This window comes from Camelus bactrianus, chromosome 6 (genome assembly GCF_048773025.1).
Source record: "Camelus bactrianus isolate YW-2024 breed Bactrian camel chromosome 6, ASM4877302v1, whole genome shotgun sequence".
NCBI lineage: Eukaryota > Metazoa > Chordata > Mammalia > Artiodactyla > Camelidae > Camelus > Camelus bactrianus.
Genome location: NC_133544.1, coordinates 8,888,887 through 8,911,704, shown reverse-complemented (window position 1 = coordinate 8,911,704; position 22,818 = coordinate 8,888,887). Strand labels below are relative to the sequence as shown.

Sequence of the window (22,818 nt, the reverse complement as noted above, 5' to 3'; positions counted from 1 at the left end):
CATGGACCTGGTGCCTCAGTTCACATGCTCTTGGGGGCTACTTCTGGGGCACAGGAGGCAGGCTGATGTGATGGGAAAAGTCCAGTGGTCCCAGGTTCTTATTCTAATTCTGCTGGGCAGCATGTGATTGAATTCATTTTCCCCAACCTCAGCCGTCTCTTGGGCAGGACATGGCCGCCCAACTCATGTTTGGAGAGATTTTTTATTTTAATTTTTTTGTTTGTGTTCGGGTTTTTTTAAATTTTTGGTGGGGAGGTAATTCGATTGATTGATTGATTGATTGATATATATCAATATATATATTGATATATATATATCAAAGGGAAGATAGTGTAATATATATATATATATATATATATTGATATATATATATGAATGGAGGGACTGGGGATTGAACCCAGGACCTTGTGCATACTAAGCACGTGCTCTACCACTAAGCTATACCCTCCCCTCTGGAGAGTTTTATGATCATACCCTGAGCTCCGGTCCAGCACCTGGGAGAGAGCTCAAGAAATGGTACCTGTGCTCCAAGTACATGGCTTTCCTCTCCGGCCGCTCAGCAAGCCCCTTCAAGGCATGGACTTTATCTCACTCCTGTCCTTATCACCAACACCTAGCCCCCTGTACCCAGGAGGCCTTCCGTACAAGAGTGTTTACTGAAGAAGTGGCCCAGATCTGACCCAACCGCACAGCCAGGACTTAGGCAAGTGTCACCAAAGCTGCCCGCACCCTGGTCTGTGCCACGAGCATCTCTTCCCTGCACTGTTGCGGCGGCCTCCTAGCCGGCCTCTGGGCTCTGCCCTTGTTCCTGAGTCTATTCCCATCATGGCAGCCGTGGTTAACCCGCTAAAATGGAAGTCAACACGGGCTCAAAACCTTCCAGGGGATCCAGCTCACGCAGGGTGAAGCCCACAGCCTTTGTAACTGACGCGGTCCCACCTGACAGCCCCAGAAACCCTCTCCTGCTGGTCTCCCCCGTCACCCCCTGTGCTTAGGCCCCTGGGCGTCCCCTGAATGCCCCCTGAACGCCAGCCAGGAGCCCACCACAGTGACCTTGCACTGGCTCCTCCCTTGCTTGGAAAGCTCTTCCTCAGATACTCGAGCGACTTGTCCTTGCATCTCCAAGTCTGCAGTCAAATGGCTTCCTCAAAGAGGCCTCTCCCAACTGCTCTAGTAACATTACATCCCCTCCCCGTCCACCCCCAGTGATGCTCCTGCCCTGCCCTTTCTTACAGCACTTGTTTATGGGTATCTGACATGCTATGCATTTTACCTATTTTATGTCCATCTCCCCCACTGGAATACAAGCTCTGTGAGCACAAGGACTTTGGTTTCATTTATTGCTGTATTGTCAGCGATCGGAACAGTGCCTGATGCCTCTTAGGTGCGCAGTCAACATTTCTGGCACCACCTTTCGTTTGCTTTCCCTCCTTCCTTGCCTCACTTTTGCTGCCTGGGGACTGCACCACCCCTAATGATGTATAAGCACATAAGGTTTGACTCAGGCGCTGTTTTCCGGGGGACCAAGGCTACTACAGTAACTTGTTACAGATCACACAGTTGGTAGGAGGCAGACCCGGGATTCAAACACAGGCAGGCAGTCTGCCTCCAGAGCCATCTACCCGCCGCCGCCAGTACAACAACGGCCACCACCATCATCATTGTTTCTTCTTGGAGCTTCACCTGCAAAGGCTCAAGGCAGGTCAGCAGTGAAGACAGGTGGGTCCCCTACAATCTCTACAATGCTACCGCCACTTGACTTCACTTTGACCCTGACAACAGTACTTTCTGTTGAGGCAAAAGGGAAGATAGTGTAATTTCTGGTTGGCAAAGGCACAGACACACAGGAAAATGAGAATTATCAACGAGGTGGTCTATTCGTGAAATTTATACTCAAAATTTTTCTTAAGAATACATGGAATTTTACAAGACCATTCATCATAGCACCAAGCCTAATAGTCCTTGATAGAAAACAGTCATGTAACAAATACTCCAGTTAATTTCCCACGGGTATAAATTATGCAAATAGTCATTTATATCTTCATTTACAATAATCAATAAATAAGAGGGCACGTCCATACCATTTTTTTTACAAAGATACCTTTTTACAAAGCTACAGCTATGTATATACTAAATAGAGAAAATAATTCTCGTACTACAAAATTAACATTTCGCTGTTTTTCAATAGTTCTCTTAGAGCGCTCAGTAAAAATGTTCAGACATTATCAATTCAGTCCTGCCATGACATTAAAAGAAACTATAGCATGAAATCTGTTAAACATATTACAGACCTTGCAAAAATAAACACCTATCATCTTTCAATACAATATGCTCCGAACAAACTCCTGTTTCCAGGTTTAATCATTTATCCGGACAAGGCAGGGTGGCGAACAACCATACTTCCACTTACACTGCTCATCTTTGGCTGATGTTACCAGCACCAATGCAGGTGATACAGGCAGCTAACCTACTGTGCAATTTTGAGGGCAAAGGGTCTCTGCATCATGCCCCTTTCTCCCCCCAGTACCACGCTGCCCCACCCCCACCCCGGGACATTCTACACAATCGTACCAGTCTTTGGCTTAAGGGACCCAGTGCTCGACTGCAAGCAGCTTCTGATTCCGAGTGGAATTTCTGTGTCTCTGTATTTTGAGTCTGCGAGGGGAAGGGAAAAAAGGCGGGAAGAACAGAAAGGCCCAGTTGTTTATGGCCATATATTCCTGCAGCTGAACTTGTGAATTCCCCCGGAAAACTGCCTTGGATGCAGATTAATTTAAGGAGACCAGTTTGGTGCAGGGAGCCCTAGGATGCAGATCTCCTACATTCTACCCCAAACTTTCATCCACACGTCCTTCAATGGACTACCTTTTATTTTACCAAACCATTTCCGAAGGCACCTTTCTCAGATAGTAAAGCTGGAAGCAATGCTCTAAGCTTTGGGTTTCACTGACAAATACAGAGGTGCATTTATTCTAAGCAAATAGGCCACTTACTGAGATTGAAAAACCAAAACCAAAACAACAACAAAAAACAAAGCTACCTTGCTAATCTTTGGGTTTTTAAACCTAGGAAGGATTTTGAAACAGAGGTCTTCCAACTCCCGACCCAGGACGGTAAGTGAATTATTCGAGGCGTCACCACAGGTGAGCCAGAGCTAGGATGTGGGTTTCTGATACTGAGGCCAGCACTGTCCTACTCTGGAACAATGTCAACTCTCTAGGTTACAGACACTCTCCAAGTTTCCTTTAAAAAAGTGTTTCAATCCTTACATGACATTTAGGGATACAGGCACTTTGCGGCTGTCATCATAGCATCGTCTAACAGAGAACATGCTCTTACTGACTTCTGCTGGGGCTTAAACAAGTAAATGCAAACAAACAAACAAACAAAACCCATCCAAAGATATTTTTCTATTTGTTTTTGCAACAGAGCAAAAAATCTCAGCTTTTAAATCTAAAACAAAGGAAAATAATGATTCCTAAATTATGGCTTCTTCCAAGTAATCCACGTTCTCCATCCCTGTTTCCGTTGTACTCCGTGCAGCACAACGAAGTTTGCTTTTGAAGGAGGGGGCCTAACGTCCTACTCTGGAAAGCATGTGTTGCAAGTGGAGAGCGAAGAGCGGGGGCGGGGTGGGCGGGGCGTGATTTAAAGTCACCCAAGTCTTCGATGTTAGACACAGATTATTTTGCTAAAGGCCCTTAGATGCAGTCAGTTGGGTTGCAAATTTGCAACTCTGGGCTAAAACCTGAACTTGGAGCATCCTAGTCCTTTAAATATTTTAATTTATTTTTTAATTGAGGAATTGTTGATGTACCATATTACTCAGTCATTTTTATGATATTTAAGCAGTATTGATATTGGGTGGGGGGGCAGTCGAAGTCTTCAGAATCTTGGGAAGGAGAGTGAAGGGTCGGGGGGTGGGGTGCAATGTGACTCATAAAGTTCACCACCTTCCCATCTGAGATTTCCACCCACCCTGCCAACTAGGCCAAAGTCACCGAGAATCTGCATCTCATTAGACATAACTTTCTTTTCTAAGCAGTGAAGTCTAGGGGGAAAATCAGCGTTTCAAAGTAGGAGTCCTGTGTTCGCAGTTCTGCCATCTGCCAGCTCGATGACCTTGTTACCCTTCCTCCTCATGCTGTAGTTTCCTCTCTGAAAGAACCACCTCTTGTGATTGTTTAAAGGGTCCAGTGAGTTAATGGGTAGATGCTGGCTTCAGCTTCCTCTTGTAAAAGGCATGTGTTAGATCAGAGACAAAGCAGAGGTGGCCTGGAGAGAGGTGGGGAGAAGCTATGGTAAACTGAATGTCATGGAAGGAGGTGTAGTCAGAGCTTGGAGAGTGGGGACCTGCGAACAAGGAGCTACTGAGCATTTTACAACATCACAGCACACTCGCAAGGAAGCTATTATTCATTCAACAAACATGTACTGCGTCTACTCTGCTCAGAAGATGCGCAGAGATGTCATTTACCCAAGGTCATCCAGATGCCCATCCAGAGCTGGGACTCGAACCTGGATCTGGCTGCCCTCTTCCTCCATCCCATTCACCTTCTGGGGAAGGGGGAAGGGAGTGATTTTTTTTTCAAAGGAGGGTTCGGTTAAAGAGATTCCTGCAGGATGAAAGCTAGACTTGATATTTGAGGGTCAGGGATTTTAAAAAGTTAGCAGGGGGATCAGGGCCTTAGATTCCTGAGCTGTGTGTGTATTTAAAAACCCTGTGGTCAAACAGCACCCAACACTGGCTGTCTTCTTCCCATGAACGAGGTTGCATTCTGGCTCATTGGTGCTACGCCCCTGGGCTGGGAATCACAGTTAGCCTGATGGGTTTTCATCAAGGTTCTCAGAACAGATTAAAAACACCTAAGTCGGTCTTCCCGGCACTGTGGGGTCTGGCAATTCCAAAACAGTCAGAGGAGCCCCGGAACTCGGATGACCTCTGCTGACTCTCGGGGAAGCAGGGACTCAGAACCTCCGGGCCTTTGCCCCTTTACTCGACCAAGCCCACCCTAAGCCTGGTCGCGCCCGCAAAGGTGGAGGAGCTTTTTCAAGGCCTGTGGGCACGGTGGTGCCGTACACACCAGGGCCAGGAGGGCCAGAGCTCGCCAGGAGCCTGAAGGCACGGTGTCTGCACGCGATGGGAACTTGGATTCAGGGCCATGTCCACGCTTTGCGTGCGTCAGGCTCACCTCCCTGTGCTGCTGACTGTCCGTCCTCAGGGGAAGGCTGACAAGAGGCAGAGCTGAAAAGATCTGTGGGACTCAACGTCCAGCAAAGAAACCACGTCTCATTTCTTGGTTTCCTGACACAGGCTGGCTGCGGAGACAAATAAGCGTGCTACCACTCACGCCAGTGCTCAGCCTCCAACCGCTCGGCCCAGGTCCTGGCCCTCGTCTGAGAGCAGCCCCGCTCAGCAGCTGCATAGCTTGCTGTTCAGTGGGGGGGCCCAGCCCTGGGCAGCTGCAGCCTGAGACTCCCCCCGAAGGCTGTTTCAGCAGCGATTATGCAACGCTGGGGCAAGAGAAGTAACACATCTGGACCAGAAGAGCATCACGTGCTCTTGCGTCCTGGCAAGAGCATCGCTGAGAAGGTTCTGAGGAGCCACGTTGGCTTGAAACACCCACGCGGCCCACCTCGGGGACTTCAGAACGTGAGGCTGAGCACAGGCGGGGAACTGGGCAGAGATCACTGAGGAAGGTCTCCAAACAGAAAGGAGGGGCAGGCCAGGGCTCCAAACTGCAGGGGGCCATCTGGAGCCCTTGTGGAGAACTAGGAAAAACCGCGCTTGTGCAAAAGAGTCCACATCACGAGACTGCCCTCCAATGACACAACTGGGGTAAGAGAACAGTCCTTAACAGAGGCGCCACAGTGAATGCTGATCCTCCGTGAGATACCTCTTGGCTTGTTTGCTCTGGCTTGTGTTTGAGCGATTAGCTCTGTGATGCTCTGAGTCCTGGGTGAGGAGGGAGGTGGCTGCAGGCTGGAGTTTTGCAGAGAACTTCACTGGGAATTAAGATGTCCCTCCTGAGGGCACTGACCAGCAGTGTGACTCGTCCTTTCTCCTGCCTGATCTTTAGCTTCTCCTTCCTTCCCTCCTTCCTTTTTTAAGAGGTACTTGGGGATTGAACTCAGGACCTTGCTCATGCTAAGCATGTGCTCCACCACTGAGCTATAACCATCGCTACCCCATTTCTCATTTCTTAAATGAGGTGCTAGACCCTTATGGGATCCCCAAGGCTATCAAACAATCTTTAATTTATGAAGACTGACTACACAGGCCTCCAAACCTTCTGCCTTCTGTGAGCTTGACCCTTACAACGAGCACTGCACGAGGATGAGTGAGGAGAGTTGGGAGAAATGCGCTGAACCCCAGAAAGGGTGCCTCAGCCTGTGTCCGGCGGGGCTGTCTAGGGGATGGGGAGGGAGGACCGCCTCTGGTTCCCTGTCCTGGTGGGAGGGAGCCCAGCTCCACACAGAGGCCAGATTTGACCGGGGAATTTGCTCTGAGTTCCAAACAGCCACCCGACAGAGGGAGCAACTGGTTTGTTTGCTGGCCAACACCAGTGTGGAAGGACCACTGGTTTCCAAAAGAAGTGAGGGCGGCAAAGGAAGCCTAGAAAGTAGGTGACTCCATGGAGCATAGGGGGAGGCAGGAGCTCTAAGGTAGCTCCGTGGGGGCAGGAGGTGAAAAGGGGGGAGGAAGGAGAGCCCCGGTCCTCACTGCGGCATTCCAGCTCTTCTCTCCTCACTTGGCACTGCGCTGCGTGTCGGTGCTGGCAGACCCCGGCTCAGCAGGACTCAGGGCAAGTTCACAAATGCATCCACTGAGCAGTGAGCCACCTGACGAGCAGGGAGAAGGCACAGATGGGACCTGCAGTTCAAGATGGGGTCTTGAGCACACGGGCTCATTTCTAGAAACCCCACAGGAAAAAGGGCAAAGGAATGGAAGTGATGCAACCAGGAAGACAAAGGGACGGGGAGGAGTTGACAGCAGGTAAGAGGTGCCAACCTATGCACAGCAGGGGCAGAGCAAAGGGAGACGTGAGCAGGGATGCGGGATCCCAGCACCTCACACCTGCAGAGGACGGGCAGTTGGCAGCTGCCTACTCTACAGGGGAAGCAGAGGCGCTCCAGGCCTGGAACACCAGGCACAGTGAGGCAGGAGCAATTCTGTGAGTCTGCATACTAACTGTGATGAGATGCCTGCTCAGAGGTCAGGAGGCAGGCACTCGGGTGTGCGCCAGGACCCCTGGGTACAGCCCTACAGTCTGTGCACTGCACAAAGGCACTTGGCTAAGGAGACAACTGGGAGTTAAAACCTAGCCCTCACTCTGCTCCTCAAGCCTTGCCCTGGAGAAAGAGACAAAAGATGCCTTCTGCCAGTTTGGCCAACTGCCCATGGGTGGCTTGTGCCCAGAGGGGCACCTCTTTCCAAGCCATACACCTAGAGGGAATACCTTTTTTGAAACTGCACGAGAGCATTGCACAGGCTTGTAGCAGCCATGTGTATGCCTCTTTTTCTCAGGCAGGAGAGAAGTGGAAATATCTCTAAAGAAACACAATTTGAGTCCCAGAGAAAAGACCTGCAAATAGTGATATGTGTGGTCCTCCCATGAAAAGTCCAGGTGCCCACCTGGTGACCCTACAGAAAAACCCATCAGTTCACACACAGAGCTTCCTATCCATTTTTTTGATGTATCATTCTTACACATGAACAGATTCACGGGATCTCTAGATATCTGAAGGAAACTTGTAACATGAAAGAGACTGAGACTGGCCAAGAGAAAGGGGAGTAAGAGGAAATAAAGGCAAAATAGAGAGCAGAAAAGAACTTCCCCCAAACCCCACTATCATGAACATCCACAGAGAGGTAAGATCTGCACCTATGAAACAAGAACAGGACACTATAAAACAGAAACAAGAAAACAGCCACCAAATGTTTTGCAAATTAAAAATTAATAAAACATTCAACAGGTATACTGAGAAGATAAAGCTGAGTAATTTTCCTCATAATCAGATCAAAAAAATTAAGAAGTGAGAAATAGAAATGATAAAAAAAATTAAAGGGTTAGTCTGGGAGGTCCAACATTGGAATGACAGGTTGTCCAGAAATAAAGAATGTGAACAATTACAAGAAAATTTAAGAAAGTTCCCATGAGAGCCCAGCATCAAGGGTTCAATGCCATCAGGGCAACTCAGATCACAAAGAATGAAGGGATCTTAAACGTGTCCTGGGAGAGGGGAGAAACCCAAGTCATGTCTAAATGAATCAGAATGGCCTCAGGAATTTCAACAACCATGTTGGGGGGGCTGTGGGAGGGTATTATTTTCCACTCACAATTCTATATGCAGCTATACCTGGGAAAGGGCAGAATGAAGACGTTTTAAGTTAAGCAAAATCTTAAAATATTTATAGTATTTACTTCCCACGTTCCTTTTCTCAGGAAGTTACTAAGAAATGTGCCACACCAAAGTCTTCATTATCATCATCATCACCAAGGGAGAAAAATTTTGCTGAGAAAGGACATGCAACTATAGTACACTACTTGGCTCAGACATCAACAGCCCTCATATGCTCACACTGAACAGAGATGCTCCAAATGACATAATTGAACAATACTGGAAAAACAAAACGCAGTTTGGGCAAGAGCAAGATCCTTACCTACCAAATAGCAAGCCACTAGATGTTTCTAAATTAATTAAAAAAAAATAAAAGAAACATAAGCACGTTATGTAGAAATGCAAAGGTAAATATTAGAAGAAACAGCTGAAGGAGTTCAAAGAGTTACTTCTGGGGAGCAAGACAGAGGGACTGCTAGTTTTCATTAAAAGCCTCACAGTATTTGTTTCTTTTAAAACCATGAACATGTATTACTTGGATAAGAATTGAAAATAAATTCTTAAAAAAAATACAAGCCAAGGGGTGATCTGTCCTGCAGGCTTCTTATCCACCTTCTTCTGTATCTGGCTTCTCCCACACAAGCCTAGACTCAAGTGAGGATTTTTTTTTTCTTACAAAAAAAAATCAGTTTGCTGCCAACCTGAACCAAATGACTTTCAGGCATCTTGCCAGTAGATGGCTTTAAACAATATTACACTTTGTAATGGGGAGAGAAGAAGCCTGCAGAGACTTTTCTGAACAAGGTCTAGACCCGTAAAATGAAATGATTAACGTTTGGGTCGGCTCTTCAAGCGTTTAATTTAGGTGAGGACGGCATGGTGTCCAGGGTCATAAAATATCGCACACATCATCTTTATTATCTGTACCTTTGAGTTTTCATTGATGCCAGGGAGCTCATTAATTAGCTCATTTTCCACGGGATACTTGGCCTTCAAGATGGAATCACTCCAAGCTCCCAACAGCTTCCAGCTTGGAAGGCTTAGGTTCGTTCGTGGAGAGAAAGCAGGCTATAACAGGAATGGGTTAGAGGCCAGATTCCGGCTGTCATCGACTGAAATGTGCTATGTAAATTCCTTTGGCCATGCTAGAATTCTGAAAACTTGAACCCCACTGCTTGAAACAAGCAGGCCTTTGGCTTGCCGAGAGAGGACCGTGACGCCTGGAGTAAGGACAATGCTGGTATGTCAGCTGACAAGCTGTCAGAGATGTCAAGGACCTTCCAGAAGGAATGAGGGACAAGCCTGAGAGTGAACAACATTTCCTCTGGGGAAAAATACAAGAAAAAACAAAGGTTGACTGTTGGCCTAAGAACTTTGGTTTTGTTTAAATGAGGACATTCTTATCTATTCATTTTATTAATTTTTTTTTTCAGGACATTCATGGGCCCAATGGATGTTTCCTGAAAGAGGGGACAGCTCTGGACTGGGCATCGAGTGGCCTGAGTATTCCTGCAAGTCTGTTCCTGGTTGGCTGTGTGATCTTGGTCAACTGGCTCTGCGTCTCTGAGTTCAGCAGAGGAGATGCTGTCCTCTCCTGACCTCACTGTCTGGGGTTCTGTAAGTCTCAGCTCACACATGCTTTCTGAGGAGGAGGACACTGGAAGAAGGAAGTAACACACAGGGTCGCTATGACCTGTATCTCAGCAGGAGACGGGGAGCAGAGGGAGCCCAGGAGAAGGAAGACGGAAGGGCCGCTGGCTGCCTCTGTCCTCTCCCTAAGTGCCTGTTCGGCTTACTTCTCGGGGCGCTTTCTAGCAACCCTTTTCCTTTTCAAGAGACCTGTTATGACTGACCACAAAGGATGCCCATGCTGAGACTTGCATCCCGAGGCAGGTGTGCACAAAGGCTCTCTCGGAACAAGATCGCCTGGACCACTCCTGCTCTAACAAGTCAGGGGAGCTCATTCTCAGCCAGGCCCATCTCCTCGGGGCTTTGGGGGCTTCCATTTACAGTGCCCTGGGGGCCTTGGGTGCCCACACAGATGCCTCAGGAGCCACGAATGGAAGCCAGGAGGCTGCCAAGGCAGAGCGAGAGGAACCCCAGCCAAAGCTCCGCTTTTAATGTATCAACTAGCCCGGCTCCCTGAGAATTCACTTGAAAAGAGGGTTCCATGGATGGAGAAGGTTTGAAAATCACAGCTTTTACCTCAATTCAATTAATGCAAATGTGAATTTAAAAGGCATGTCCCCCAACCCCCAAGGAAAACCAAGGGTGAACAAGTGTGCGCTGTGACTCACGACCCAGATTCCACTTTGCTCGGATTTTGCCGTTCCCGGACGCGCTTCCCTGAAGACGGCAGCTTTGGGGGAGCCCCCAAAGAACAGGACAAAACCACAACAGGTGCATGGACCTCCCCCCCCCCCGAACCTTGGCTCAAACTCCCCTCTCGGAGGAAAACATGGCGGTTTTCTACCCAGTGGAGGCCCTGCCTGGGGCATCCATCCTCTTTCTCATCAGGAGGTGAGAAACTCCAAGTCCATCCCAGGCCTGAAAAACATGCACGTGGGGCGAGCAGAGACCCAGTTATGGCTAAGTATTAGTAACACAGCTGAACACCTGACAAAGCAAGGCACGCGAACAAACCCCACCCACGGGTCCAGCCACACGCCTGAGAGTCGAGTATGCAGCCAAAGGGAAAAGCATGCTTAGGACTTACAAGAGGAAAAGAAGACCTGAAAACAAAACGTGGGGAGAGGGAGGCTAACTCTCTTCGGAGGTTCTCAACTGTTTGCAGAAGTGCCCCATCAGGAATGGGAAATAAAAAGAAGTTAGAAGTCCCACCCCGGGTCAGGGTCCTGTCTCTTTTATTACGCAGACGCACGCATCAGAGTCTGTTGACGTCCAGCTGGGGGAAGAGCAGCAGGCAGTAAACCAGCAGCCAGAGGAAGAGAACAAAGTACATCGTGTCGGGCTGCTGGATGAACTGCGTCAGCGAGTCGCTCCGTGGGCTGCGGCTCTCCTGCAGCCTGGCTTCACCAGAGTTGTTGGCCTTCCTGCAGGAAGGGAGACACAGGCAAGGTAGTTACAAGCAGGTCCCCGGCCCTGGGGACCCCACTGCCTCCCTGTCCTTCAACCTCACTGCCCAAATGGAGAGTGGAGGGCTTCCCAACGAGGTGGTCAAGGCACCCCGCACTGGGTGTGCAGACCCAGGCGGAGGGCTGGGTCTGGGGGTGCTTTGAGCTTTTGCACCCACTCAGTTCATCTCCACAACAACCCAGAGGGAGGAGCTGTTGCCCCATTCCGCAGACAGGCATGCTGAGGAGCCTCACGGCCGGGTGGCTTGCTCAAGGCCACACAATTACTTTCTCATAGAGTGGGGACCTGGGCCAGGTCTAATACCCAGTCCAGGGTGCCTTTGTTTACACCCCAGTGCCCTTAACTTCGAGCTAGATATGGACAGCTCTCTGTTATTTGCTAGGAACACAGGGGACTTCCTAAGTGATCTAAAGAGAGGAATGGTTTCCGATTCCAGATCACTTAAAAATAGCCATCGGAAACAAACGAAAGATACATTTCTCTACACCACCAAGGTTTTGTTTTTGTTTTTGGAATATAACCTTAAAAATAATTACCAGATTTGATTTTGATCAGATGCATCTTTCTTCTTTTATTTTACAGAAGGTAGTGCTAAAGTGACATTTTACTTTTTGCCTGGTGGAGAAAGCCCAGAAGGGTGGTGCATGGTGGCGACAGGAAAGGGCCAGGGGCCATAATCCGATTGGAATCAGGGTTGGGGGCCTCTGCTGGCAGCTGCATTTATAGAAGCCTAGAGTGTAAGCTTCTCAGGGTCATCTAGGGCATGGGATGGTGATTCCCATCCCAGATGGAGATTATGAGAAGCAAAAACCACCACATCCCTGAAGCATCTCCTGACACAGTGAGAGGCCGGGCCAAGAGGGGATGAAACATTTGCCTTGGTCTAGAAACTGCGTGATCGCCATGCAGATGATAGAGAAAGGACAGAATTTCTTTCTCTTTCTCAAAACTGGTTTTAGAGAAAATTTAAACTACATTTTTTTATTGCCAAGGTAGTAAGTGCCCCCAAACATGGAAAACACGACTATATTTCTCAACCTTGCAGGTTCAGTTTTCAAAGACTGTCTCATTAAAGCTGAACGTACTATTTTCCTATGAGCACTTCAAGCCCAGTGGAGACCGTGAATTAATATTTCCATTTTATGGTAGGGGAGGGAAACGAGTCTTGCCTCTGTTTTTAGGAGCCAGAGCAGTGGACTTCTAAGGATTACACTCTAGGGGGTTAGGCAATTTTCAGACAGAGTCTTCCCTTCCAATAATCTAAGTCCTTCCAAGTCAATTCAAATCTGTGGCAAATATTTTTTTAAAAATTAATAATATCAAGTAATTCAATAACATTAACAGGGACAGGGGCATCTCAGAATTGTCCAAGTTTTAGATTTCTCTGCCTGCCTAGGTTCTAAACGGGCAGTATTACGGCAATGCAGCACTATTAGTCTATGCCATCTAGTTTTCTGACAGTAAGGAATACTTTCATAGACATCCTGGCATGTTTGCATTCCCTCTTCATGTCTGCTCTGATGCCATAAAACTGTAAAATCAGCTCAGTGAGCTTCTGAGTATTGTACCTGCAGTGGCGACATAGAATGAACACAGTTGTCAGGGACTACAGCACTGAGAACACACAATACCCCATCACTGCTTCCTCCTCCTGGTTCTACCTCAGATAACCAGCCAGCATGCCTCTGTGCTATCTAAATGCAGCCAGAGGCTCATGACCCAGACCTGCTTTTAAACTTAGTCATTTTCTTTTTCCTTTTTTAACTCTTAAATATATATTTCTATTGAAGAATAGCCAGTTTACAATGTTGTATCAATTTCTGGTGTACAGCATAATGCTTCAGTCATACACGAACATACATATATTCATTTTCATATTCTTTTTCACCATAGGTTACTACAAGATATTGAATATAGTTCCCTGTGCTATATAGTATGAACTTGTTTATTTATTTTATACATATTAGTATCTGCAAATCTCAAACTCCCAATTTATCCCTTCCCACCACCCCCTCCCCCACCTCCGGGAACCGTGAGTTTGTTTTCTATAAGAGTCTGTTTCTGTTTTGTAAAAATAAGTTTGTTTGATTTTTTTTTTAAAGATTCCACATATAAATGATATGGTATTTTTCTGGTTTGATAATTTCCTTTTGTATTAGCTTGGTTTCTTTTTGGTTTTTGTGACTCTCTTGTATGCTTTTGATTTGTGGTTACCTTGTTTTTCAAGTAAAACTGAGTCATTTTCTGAACTGTGCTCAGGGCTCATGGATGTTAGTATCTACTTTTCCCTCCCACTCATATTCAAGTTATATTCATTTTCTCTGGAACAGGTGTTTTTCTTGCCTGACCCCAGACCATGAGTATTGTTATCAACAAAATGGAGTTGGAGAGTAGCCACCCCCAAAAGGTAGGCTGCATAATTAAAAAGCCAAAAAAAAATTTGAACCCCACAAAGCACAGAGGATAGTCACCAACCTGGTTAACATTCGGTTTCTTCTGTCGTCCAGATCTGCTGCGTTCCTCAACTGAACATAGCTAAAATGATCCTACAGTGAAATTTATAAACAAAACCCCCGCAACCCAATTAGTAAAGATGAAATCTCTGTAACAGAAAATAGAACAATTTTAAACATACAAAGCCGAGCATGCCATGCTTTTCTCAGTACTGCAAACATCTAGTTACAAAATAAAACTATGAAACAAAGAGTCTACATTATCCCCACTGGTGAATGGAAGAGGCCCCGCCCCACCCCCAACCCGAACGGGGAAGGTGGAGTCTGGGGCTCTGGGTCCCAGCACATCCAGAGCTCAGTGGCTGTGAAGACAAAGTGAACCCTCTGCTGATACTGCACATCCATCTCTGAATGTGATCTTTCTGGGTGTGTGTGTGGGGGTAGTGGGGGTCTTGGATGCGTTTATTATGACAAAGAGGCCTTCGGGCTTTAAAATCATCACTTTATTTACAACCCCTACTGCCCAGACTGGACATCCGAGTGGACTGTGCTTAATGACAAGGTTTCAATTTGCTTGTCTTCTATCCAAAAGCATAGCTGTTGCACATCAGTAATGTCAAAGCTCTGGGCTGGGGAGGAGGAAGGATGGAAAGGAACTGATTAGCAGGGGCAGAAAGAAGAAGAAATTCACATACTAACCGATTCCAAAGACCTATCAGTATGTCGTCGAATGTAAATGCTGGAGTCACTGTGACTTGTCCTGAAAAATAAACACATGTTTTGAATTGGTGCCACCAAGAGCTCCTCACTGTCCCCATCCTGAAGCTGCCACCTGTGGAAGTAGGCAAGCTATGATTTCAGACCTAGTGATGGAAATGAGACATTTTACCCAATACGCCCACTCAAGCTGGATGTGCTTACAAATAGGATGATATTAATGAGACACACTGAGTCCCGGAACACAAGAAAAAAACAAAAACAGTGAGAAAGAATTTTAAATAGCATGCAGACCACATATTTTTAACAATCACAGGATTCGGGGGCAGGAAAGAATCTCTTTTTCCAAGCATCCTGAAGCCTTGGGACTCACCAGATGTCCTCTGCAAGCTAAAGCCAGACCCCGGCCGAGACCCAGGGTGTGGACTCCCTCTGCAGTGCTCCCTGCTCTGCACAGTGCTGCTGACAGTCCAGCTCTTGAGGGAACCAGCTCTTTTCCTTTCACACACGAGGAGGCTAATTTTTTGACTATATCTTTGAGGCTGACGTGGAATGGATCTCTGATCTTCTAAGAAACCTGGCTTGCTCAGGGCTGAGGCAAAAAGATACCCAGCCAGAGGCCTGGCTGTTATCTTGGCTCCTGACTGATTAACTGGCAACCTCAGCCAAATATTTACATTTTGGATCAGTTTGCCTCCTCTGTGAAATGGGACATCATTCCCAGCCCTCCTACTTTATGGAGCTGGTGGGGATAACAGTGCAGTATAGGTCAGAGTGGCCCTGTCCTGCTGCTCAGCAGAACGAGGTGTTGGATGTGGATGTGCCTGGTACAGGGACAGTCATGACAGTTTCCTCCAGGCTCTGTCCCATTCCACGGCCTCGGCCAGGTATCAGTCTCTCTGAACTCAGTTTCGAGCGTAAAAGAGGGGAGCAGGCGAGATGCCCCGCACACAGGAGGGGCTCCGGGCTCTGCGTTCGTCCACGTGCATGAGTGCCCCGCCCCCCACTAGCTGCTGATGTTTGGGGGGGGCTTCCACGGCAGCTAAGATGCTTCATAATAGTTCCAGTTTTGTCTGGAGTGAGACAGGGACGGGGAGCTGGGGGGGTCATGACTGCTGCCTGCTCTGTGCGGACTCTCCTTGGAGAGATGAGAGTAAAACCTCTGTGTTGACACAGACACTGAAATAACGGTTTACTTTTCAATATCCATCCCCCATGCAGTCATGTTCACTGGGTCCTTCTGATGGTGCGAATCCAAGATGCTTGCTTTCTTCCAATGCCCCTTTGTTCCTTCTCCCCTCCACCCCCAACATTCGACAAATATCTACCAAGGTGACTGCTACGTGCCAACTGTTCCTCAGGCTTATTCTTCCACCTAGAAAGTCTTGTCTCTCCCTTTCCCAAATCCAAAGCCTACTCCTCCCTCAATGCTGAATCCAAATGATGTCTCAGCCCCCCAGGCTGCCCGGACTATCTCCACCTGCATCTGAGGTCTCAACGTGAAGTCCCTCCTTGCCTCCTAACACACCTATGGTGTCCACTCCATCCCAGCAGAACAGATGGGGTGCGTCTCCTCTCCCTCTGGCCTTGAGCCCCTGGAGGATGGAGCTGGGCTGCCCTCCTCCGAAAGCTCCAAGTCTAGTGGCCCCCATCACACAGTGGCCCCTCAAAGACTGCTGAGAATTGAGCTGCTGAGGGAGAAGTGGGGCGGTCTGACAACTGACCAACAGCCCCTCCCAAGTTTGGTGGAGTAGGTGATGGTGCTTAGAGCGGAGTCCAGTTGCAAATAAGGCAGATGTCTGCTGGACAGTCAGGCCAGGGGCAGCGAGAGGGACTCTGGGAGTCACGGCTAAGTTGGCGGCAGTTTTCCGCTGTGTCTCACACTTCCTCCCCCAGGCTTCCATCTGCTCTCCCTTCTTCCCCCACATCCCAGCCTGGGAACCAAGCAGAGGGGAGGTGAGGAGCAGGAAGGAGGTGGGGAGGAGGGCATCGGCCAGCCCCTCCTCTGGCTCTCCCTGTAGGTGCATCTCCCTAGTCACTCCCCCAGTGCTCATCTCAATAACCTCCCTTCGCAGCCAGCGTGGCTCACCCAGCACAGGCACTGAGGGGTAACAGAAAGAACATGGACCGTGGAATCTCACAGGTCAGAGTCCAAGACCCCAGAACTGCCATCTCCTAAGCTGGGAGGCGCCGTCTGTGCTTCCTTGTCGGCTGTAGCGATGCACAATTCCACCTCCCTGCTCACATGTGCCCACGAGGATTAATGAAGAAATGTATGGGTGGGTGACAGGTATAGCGCAGTGGCAGAGCACGTGCTTTGTGTGCACGAGGTCCCGGGTTCAATTCCCAGTGCCTCTGTTGGTGGTGAGGGGAGAAGAAATGTATGAGAAACGCCTGACACATAAGGGCTGGTAAATGGTGACTGTCGTGATGGTGAGTGATAATGGAGAGCTACCGGGGTCTTCTGACATTCAGCAGTTAAATATTCTCCCTGGGACAAATCTGGATCATCCGGTGGCCTTGCAGTGACAGAGCAGATGTGAGCTACAAGCTTCCTACCAGTTAAAGCTCATTACATGTCTGCTTCCCCCTCCCCCGGAGCAAATCAACCATCCTTACTTCCCTGCACCCAAACTCGTGGGTGGAGCTGTCATATTAACGTCCAGCTTTCACGTGATGAGGATAAGCAGTCCCTTCAGCCCACAGGCAGCGCATCCCTTCCAGTTCTCTAAGGTGCTTATAAACGGCTAAGTTCAGTCTCTACCCAGCCCGACTGGCGGCTATCAGGGCGGCGCCGAGGGCGGCCGGCAGTCTCCAAGTCTGTTATTCCTCATACCCAACCCCTACCTACGGTTCGGCCATCTCTCTGTCACTGCTAGTTTCCACCCAAAGCTATGCGGAGTGAGGGGAGGAGGCAGAGTTCAGGTCCTTCCTATGAGCAGGTCTGATAGTGGTAACTTTGACGGGGGAGCCCAGGAGTGGAGGATGAGGACTTTGTCTGAATCTGTGTTTCCTCTGCCGTCCAGCCCCGCCCCTGTGTCCCTCCCCCCATGACATCAGAACCTGAAAGGAGAATGAGTTCATAAGGGTAGGACCCCAGCTCAGGCTCCAGGGGTGAGAAGATGTTAATAAAATACCTGGAGGGGACTTTGTGGTCGCCAGTGTCTTCTTCGAGGTCATCTGAGGACTGAACAGTTCCGGGCGCTATAAATATCGAACTTTCTACGTGGTCCACATGTTTCCTTTTCTCCTTTTTTTTACTGCTGATCGATTCTTCCATTACCTTCGCTTCTAAAGGGTTTGCTAAGTTTTCCGACTTGGGGAATTCCTGGGACTTAAGGACAAGACAACCAAATACAAGTCAGCATTTTATGCTGATGCTGAGTGACACCTTCCAGTTGTGCTCCGCTCCACCTTGACCCCCAGGCCCAGCTAGGGTGCCCCTTCCAATCCTGCCTCTCCCATGGGTTCTTTCCAGTACAGCCCACAGGGAAGACAAGCCAGTTTGAACCACTGCTCCCTCTGCAGAGTTTCAAATGCAGAGTTTCACTCCAGACGGAGGGAGTGAAAACAGCACGGGTTTTACAGTCCTTAAGACCTGGTTTCAAATCCCGGCTAAGTCATCTATCTTACCTTGAGCAACTGCCTTCATCTCTCTGATCCTCAGTTTCCTTGTCTGTCAAATGGGTATAATAATGACCAACCTCTTCCCACTATACCACAGTGTTTCCTATAAAGGATGTGCCTTGCAGTGGGCAATGGTTGGCCCCTTCACACAACCATCACCCACTTAAACAGAGGAATGAATCTTGGAGGTCCCCGCGTTTGGAGAGATGACATCTTCACTGCATTTGGCTGAAGGTGGATCCTAGTGCAACATCTGTAGCATTTGTTTGATAAGGAAGATTCTTTGGCCACTGGCCCCACAAGGCACTCTAAAGCCTACCAGCAATGTGCCGGCGTAAAATCAGTTTAAAAAAAAAAAAAAAAAAAGAAGAAGACGGCAGCACTTAAAAAAAAAGCAGCAGCAGCTTGGGAATTGCTGGGGCACCTCTCAAGAATTCCTACAGGGGCTGGAAAAACCTGCTCAACAGGTGTTTGAAGAAGACTTCAGTGGCCAGGCCCATGCAGCCTGGGAGAACAAAGCTCCCTGCAGAAATTAAAACCGTCCCCAGCAATCCGAAAAGCCAGTTCCTCCTCCAGCATCAACGGGCAACTGCTACCTTTTCTAAAAGGTGAGAGGAGGAGAGAACTAATTTTTTTAAAGACTAGAAGAACTTGCCATTTGCTAGTCCCTTTAGAAAACAGTTTTTTCATTTCTTTTTGAAGGAGGGCCAGGCATCGGAGACATGCTGTCCCACGTCACTTTGTCCATCAGGCGGCAAGACTCACAGACCTCACCCGCCATCCCGGCTGTGACCCCCCGTCCTGCTGGCTCACAGGGGTCAGGGCCAGGGCTGCACTCGGGGGCAAACTGCAAGGTGTGCCTGGCAGCCCTGGGCACTTGCTCACTGGACAGGAGAGAGATGGAGGAAGCAGATCAGAGCTGAGAGACGTGGGCAGAGGTACCAAGAAATGCAAGCTCTCTCCACCCCCGGCTCCATGTAAGATGGATTCAAACCTAGGTCTCCTGATGCCATCCCCAACCCCGGGCTCTTTCCACCCCCGTCACCTGTCCACATGCCGGCACACACAGGTGCACAGCCTGCCTCTGGAAGGAAAGCAGAAGAGAATGTAATGTCTCGTCTGCATCCCACAGGTCACCATCCATCACTGCGGGAGGCGAACTTAGCCACTCATTGGCCATTTTGAGTAATGAAGAGGGGTAAGGCGACACAGGCTTTCTTCCCACCACCCACCCAGTCCCCTTTCTTTAGTCCTAAAAGAGTGTTTTTGGCCTGTAACAATCCAGAGAATCGCCCCAGTTGCTGTTGTCATCCCCCAACCTGGGGACCCTGAGATGCGATGTCACTGAGGGACAGTTCTCACACCGCTGGATCTTGGGGTCTCCTACAGGATGAGCCTGCTCTGACAAGTCAGCAGAGAGCAGGTGGGAGGGGTGGGGGGAGGGCTGGGTTCCTCTCCCCAGGGCAGGGGGTAAGGTGGCAGGCGGGTCATGGGCACCATCCAGCCCTCTTCTCCCTCCAAAGATGGACACAGAGCAGGTGCTCAGCCCCAAACCACCCATCCCGCCACATCTCCGAGGCTCTTAGTGCCGGAGAACCCTGCTCCTCCCAGTGCCCCAGTGGCTACTCCCCGCTGTCTGGAGTTGGCAAACCTGTACATGGGGCTACCATTTCTGGCCCATCTAAATCCTAAAGGTCTCTTAAGGGCACTCAGGTTCCCCTTCTCCTGCAGCTTCCCCAGGGCCAGGCTTTCTCACTCCTCTGAGCACCCTTGGGCCCTGACTCTCCACTGCCCTGAGCCCGAGCGTGGCCTTTCACCCCGGGGGTTTCATCCACCTGCCCTCACCTTGGACCCCAAGCCCTCAAGCAGCACCCCTTGTCTCCCCCTTTGAAGGCCCCGTCAGGCTGACCTCTGGAGCCCAGAGATTCATACACAAATACTCTTTCCTGGGAGAGTAAATCACAGCCCACGAAACCAGGGTGTTAACGTCCAAAATGCTACTGTTCTAGATGAGAGTGACCTCTCTGCCTGTGGAGAGGGGCTGGGCAGCCTCCTGGGAGGGGGCGCCGTTGGCATCAGGCTTTGAAGGGAAATAAGTGTTTGCCAAGTGAAGTGCAGGGAAGGGTGTCCAGAGCAGGGAACAGCAAGAGAAAAGCCTAGAGGCAGAGGAGCTGCGGAGGAGCGTCTGGGAGGCAGAGAGGAGGCGGGCTTGGCTAGAGGGGGCGCAGGAAGGGGGACCCAAAGGGGCATCGGGTCAGGGAGCCCTGCACCCTCTCGCTGCTCCCTCTGGTGGCCCCTCTTGAGCTGCTGGGCCGGATGAAACGGTGACACGAGGTGGCAGAGGACTGTGTGCCTCACTGCTCCAGCTCAGAATGCGAGTCCCCCTTGTGCTGTTTACACCACCCACTTCTACACATGGGAGCCAAACAATAGTGCATTTAAAAATCAAGGCCGGAGTACAAGGCGAGGCCTGGCTTGGCCTTCCCAGGCGAGGAAGGGGCACTACGGCTCACTGAGTGCACGCAGTGTGGAGCCGTGAGTACGATTTAGAATGATTCCTGCTGCTGCTCTGCTGGACCCTGAGACATGACCTCATCTGAGCCTCCTGGAAGCCTGTGGGCCTGGCTGGGACTAGGGGGAGGCCAGTGAGGCGTCCAGGTTGCTAACCCTACCCTTGCCTGAGCCTGAGCGAGTGTAACTTGATATTCTGGACCCAGAAGGTCTGTGGGGGAGGTTTCCTTTCTCTATTTCATGAATCAGAGACATACAGAACTCCCCATGCAGGCCCAGGGTTCCCGAACCCACAATCCAGTACCTGATGGCTCTCCCCCGGGGCACTCTCTTCAGCCTCACTCTGCTGGTGGTCCCCTCGCGGGGCTGGGGGAGCGGGTTCAGAGGCTGGTCTGGCATCCTCCGTGATGCTGGCCCAGGAGAGGTCCTCACGCAGCCCCAGGAAGCTGCAGCTGCTCTGGGAGCCCTCAGCCTCGTCGGCCCCCTCCTCCCTGGACCCCAGGTCCGGCAGGTAGCCCTCTGATTCTTCGAGGTCCATGTCTTCATTTTTCAAATCCTCTGAACCTTCGGCATAAGCCTCCAAAACCGCCGCCAGGGGGACCTCGTAATGTGGGTAATAGAAGAGGTCGTGGGGGATGACGGAGATCTTGGAGAGCGGCGGCGACGGCCTGAAATCCAGGCCTTCTTCACTGGGGCTCTGGAGGGTCTCCAAGCTGACGTTGCTGCTGGGCGGGCTGGAGGGTAATTCTCCCCCCAGCCCCTGTGCGTTGTCGGGGTCCCCTTCCTCCTCCCCTTGATGGCGATGTGGAGACTTTCGCTTGGCCTTTTCATACACTTCTGGCTTTTTATCCACAGCTGCCTCCTCGGGGGCCGAAGAACAGCCTTGGTCCTCTGCTCCAGGGTCCTTGGGAGGTGCGTGCTGGTTGGGCATCACCGGAGGCTCTTCCGAATCCATCTTTTTGTGGGCAGATTTACCCCTCCTCTTACCCAATTTCTCCAAATGATCCTCCAATACCCCATCTTCGGCAGGTTTGTTCTCATGAGGCAAAGGAACCTCGTTGAAGGCCTGGCTGGTGGAGGCAAAATCTGTGAGGTTGCTGTTAAACTTAGAGGCTTTTAATGGGATGCCCTCGAAATAGTCCTCTTTATCCATAGCTTCTACAGTCAGCAGTTTAACCTTGATCTCCAAGGATTCAGCCATGACGGTATTGTCTCCAAGGGGTGAGAGGGGCCGACTTTCTTCCTCGGGGCTGCCTGCCCTCTCTGACGCCCCATCCCAGGAGGGAGAGGTCTGGAATGCCTGAGAATGATTGACCTTCGCATCCACCAAAGACACATCGCCAGGAGCCTTGTTGGAGGCGGCTTCCAGGACCTTTGGGGCTTCCTGTTTTGGTGTTTCTTCAGCAACCTCCACTGCCGAGACATGTCCATCCTGCTTGGACAACTCCTTTGTTCCTCTTGGGCTCCCTTCGAAGCGAAAGTCTTGCCTGTAGGAAGGGTCCTCACTGCAGGAGGCATCCTTGTAGATGTCAGCCTCGAAGTGCACAGTTTTCTTGATTGGCAGAGAGTTGGACCTCCGGTTGTCCTTTCTGGACGATAAGATGGAAGTTTCTGGAGGCGGCTCACTGGTGTCGTTGGTCTTCCCCGGCACCCCCTGGAGAACCTGGTCGATGATCTGGTGCATGATCTCGGTGGAGCTGTCTGACAGCTCCTGGCTGGAAACACCGCCCAGGCAGTGTTCCTTCACACTCTCAGGCTTGTCGCAGACGAAGACTTTGGAGGGTGGTGGGTGGCTGGTTTCATGGTTGACGGTGTAGGCACGTTCCCCATTCTCAGGCAGAAGGAAGATGGTGCTCTCCTGTTCGGAAGGGGTTTCTTTGATGCGAACAAAGGTGGATTCAATGGGGGCTTCTTGTTCTGAATCCACAAAATCCTCCTGCAAGGAAGCACAGGGCAATGTGAAATCAGCAGAACATCTCAGTGCAACATATCATCTCCACTCAAAAAACAAAAACCAAAGCAGAGAAAGCACCTCAGAACTAATGGAAGGGTTCTGATTAGGGTGTCAATG

At 49.8% G+C, this 22,818-nt stretch overlaps 1 protein-coding gene and 1 non-coding gene across 5 annotated transcripts in view; both read right to left on the bottom strand.

Annotated features, from left to right (window-relative positions):
• Positions 1–376: 376 nt before the first annotated feature.
• TRNAT-AGU (transfer RNA threonine (anticodon AGU)) lies at positions 377–449 on the bottom strand. The gene has a single exon. It is a non-coding gene; the product is annotated as a tRNA-Thr (tRNA).
• A 1,421-nt stretch (positions 450–1,870) lies between these two features.
• CLMN (calmin) overlaps positions 1,871–22,818 on the bottom strand; it is a 113,056-nt gene continuing 92,108 nt past the window's right edge. For 2 of the 4 annotated variants that reach the window (XM_074365073.1, XM_074365074.1), the window contains 6 exons: positions 21,052–22,683; positions 17,747–17,943; positions 14,592–14,652; positions 13,915–13,985; positions 12,911–13,007; positions 1,871–11,392 (listed from right to left, as the gene is read on the bottom strand). In XM_074365073.1, the coding sequence (XP_074221174.1) occupies positions 11,228–11,392; positions 12,911–13,007; positions 13,915–13,985; positions 14,592–14,652; positions 17,747–17,943; positions 21,052–22,683 (2,223 nt within the window). In that variant the 3' untranslated portion in view covers positions 1,871–11,227. Of the gene's footprint in view, positions 11,397–12,910; positions 13,008–13,914; positions 13,986–14,591; positions 14,653–17,746; positions 17,944–21,051; positions 22,684–22,818 lie in introns of all 4 variants that reach the window. The other 2 variants (XM_045505676.2, XM_010968750.3) reach the window with 2 other exon arrangements.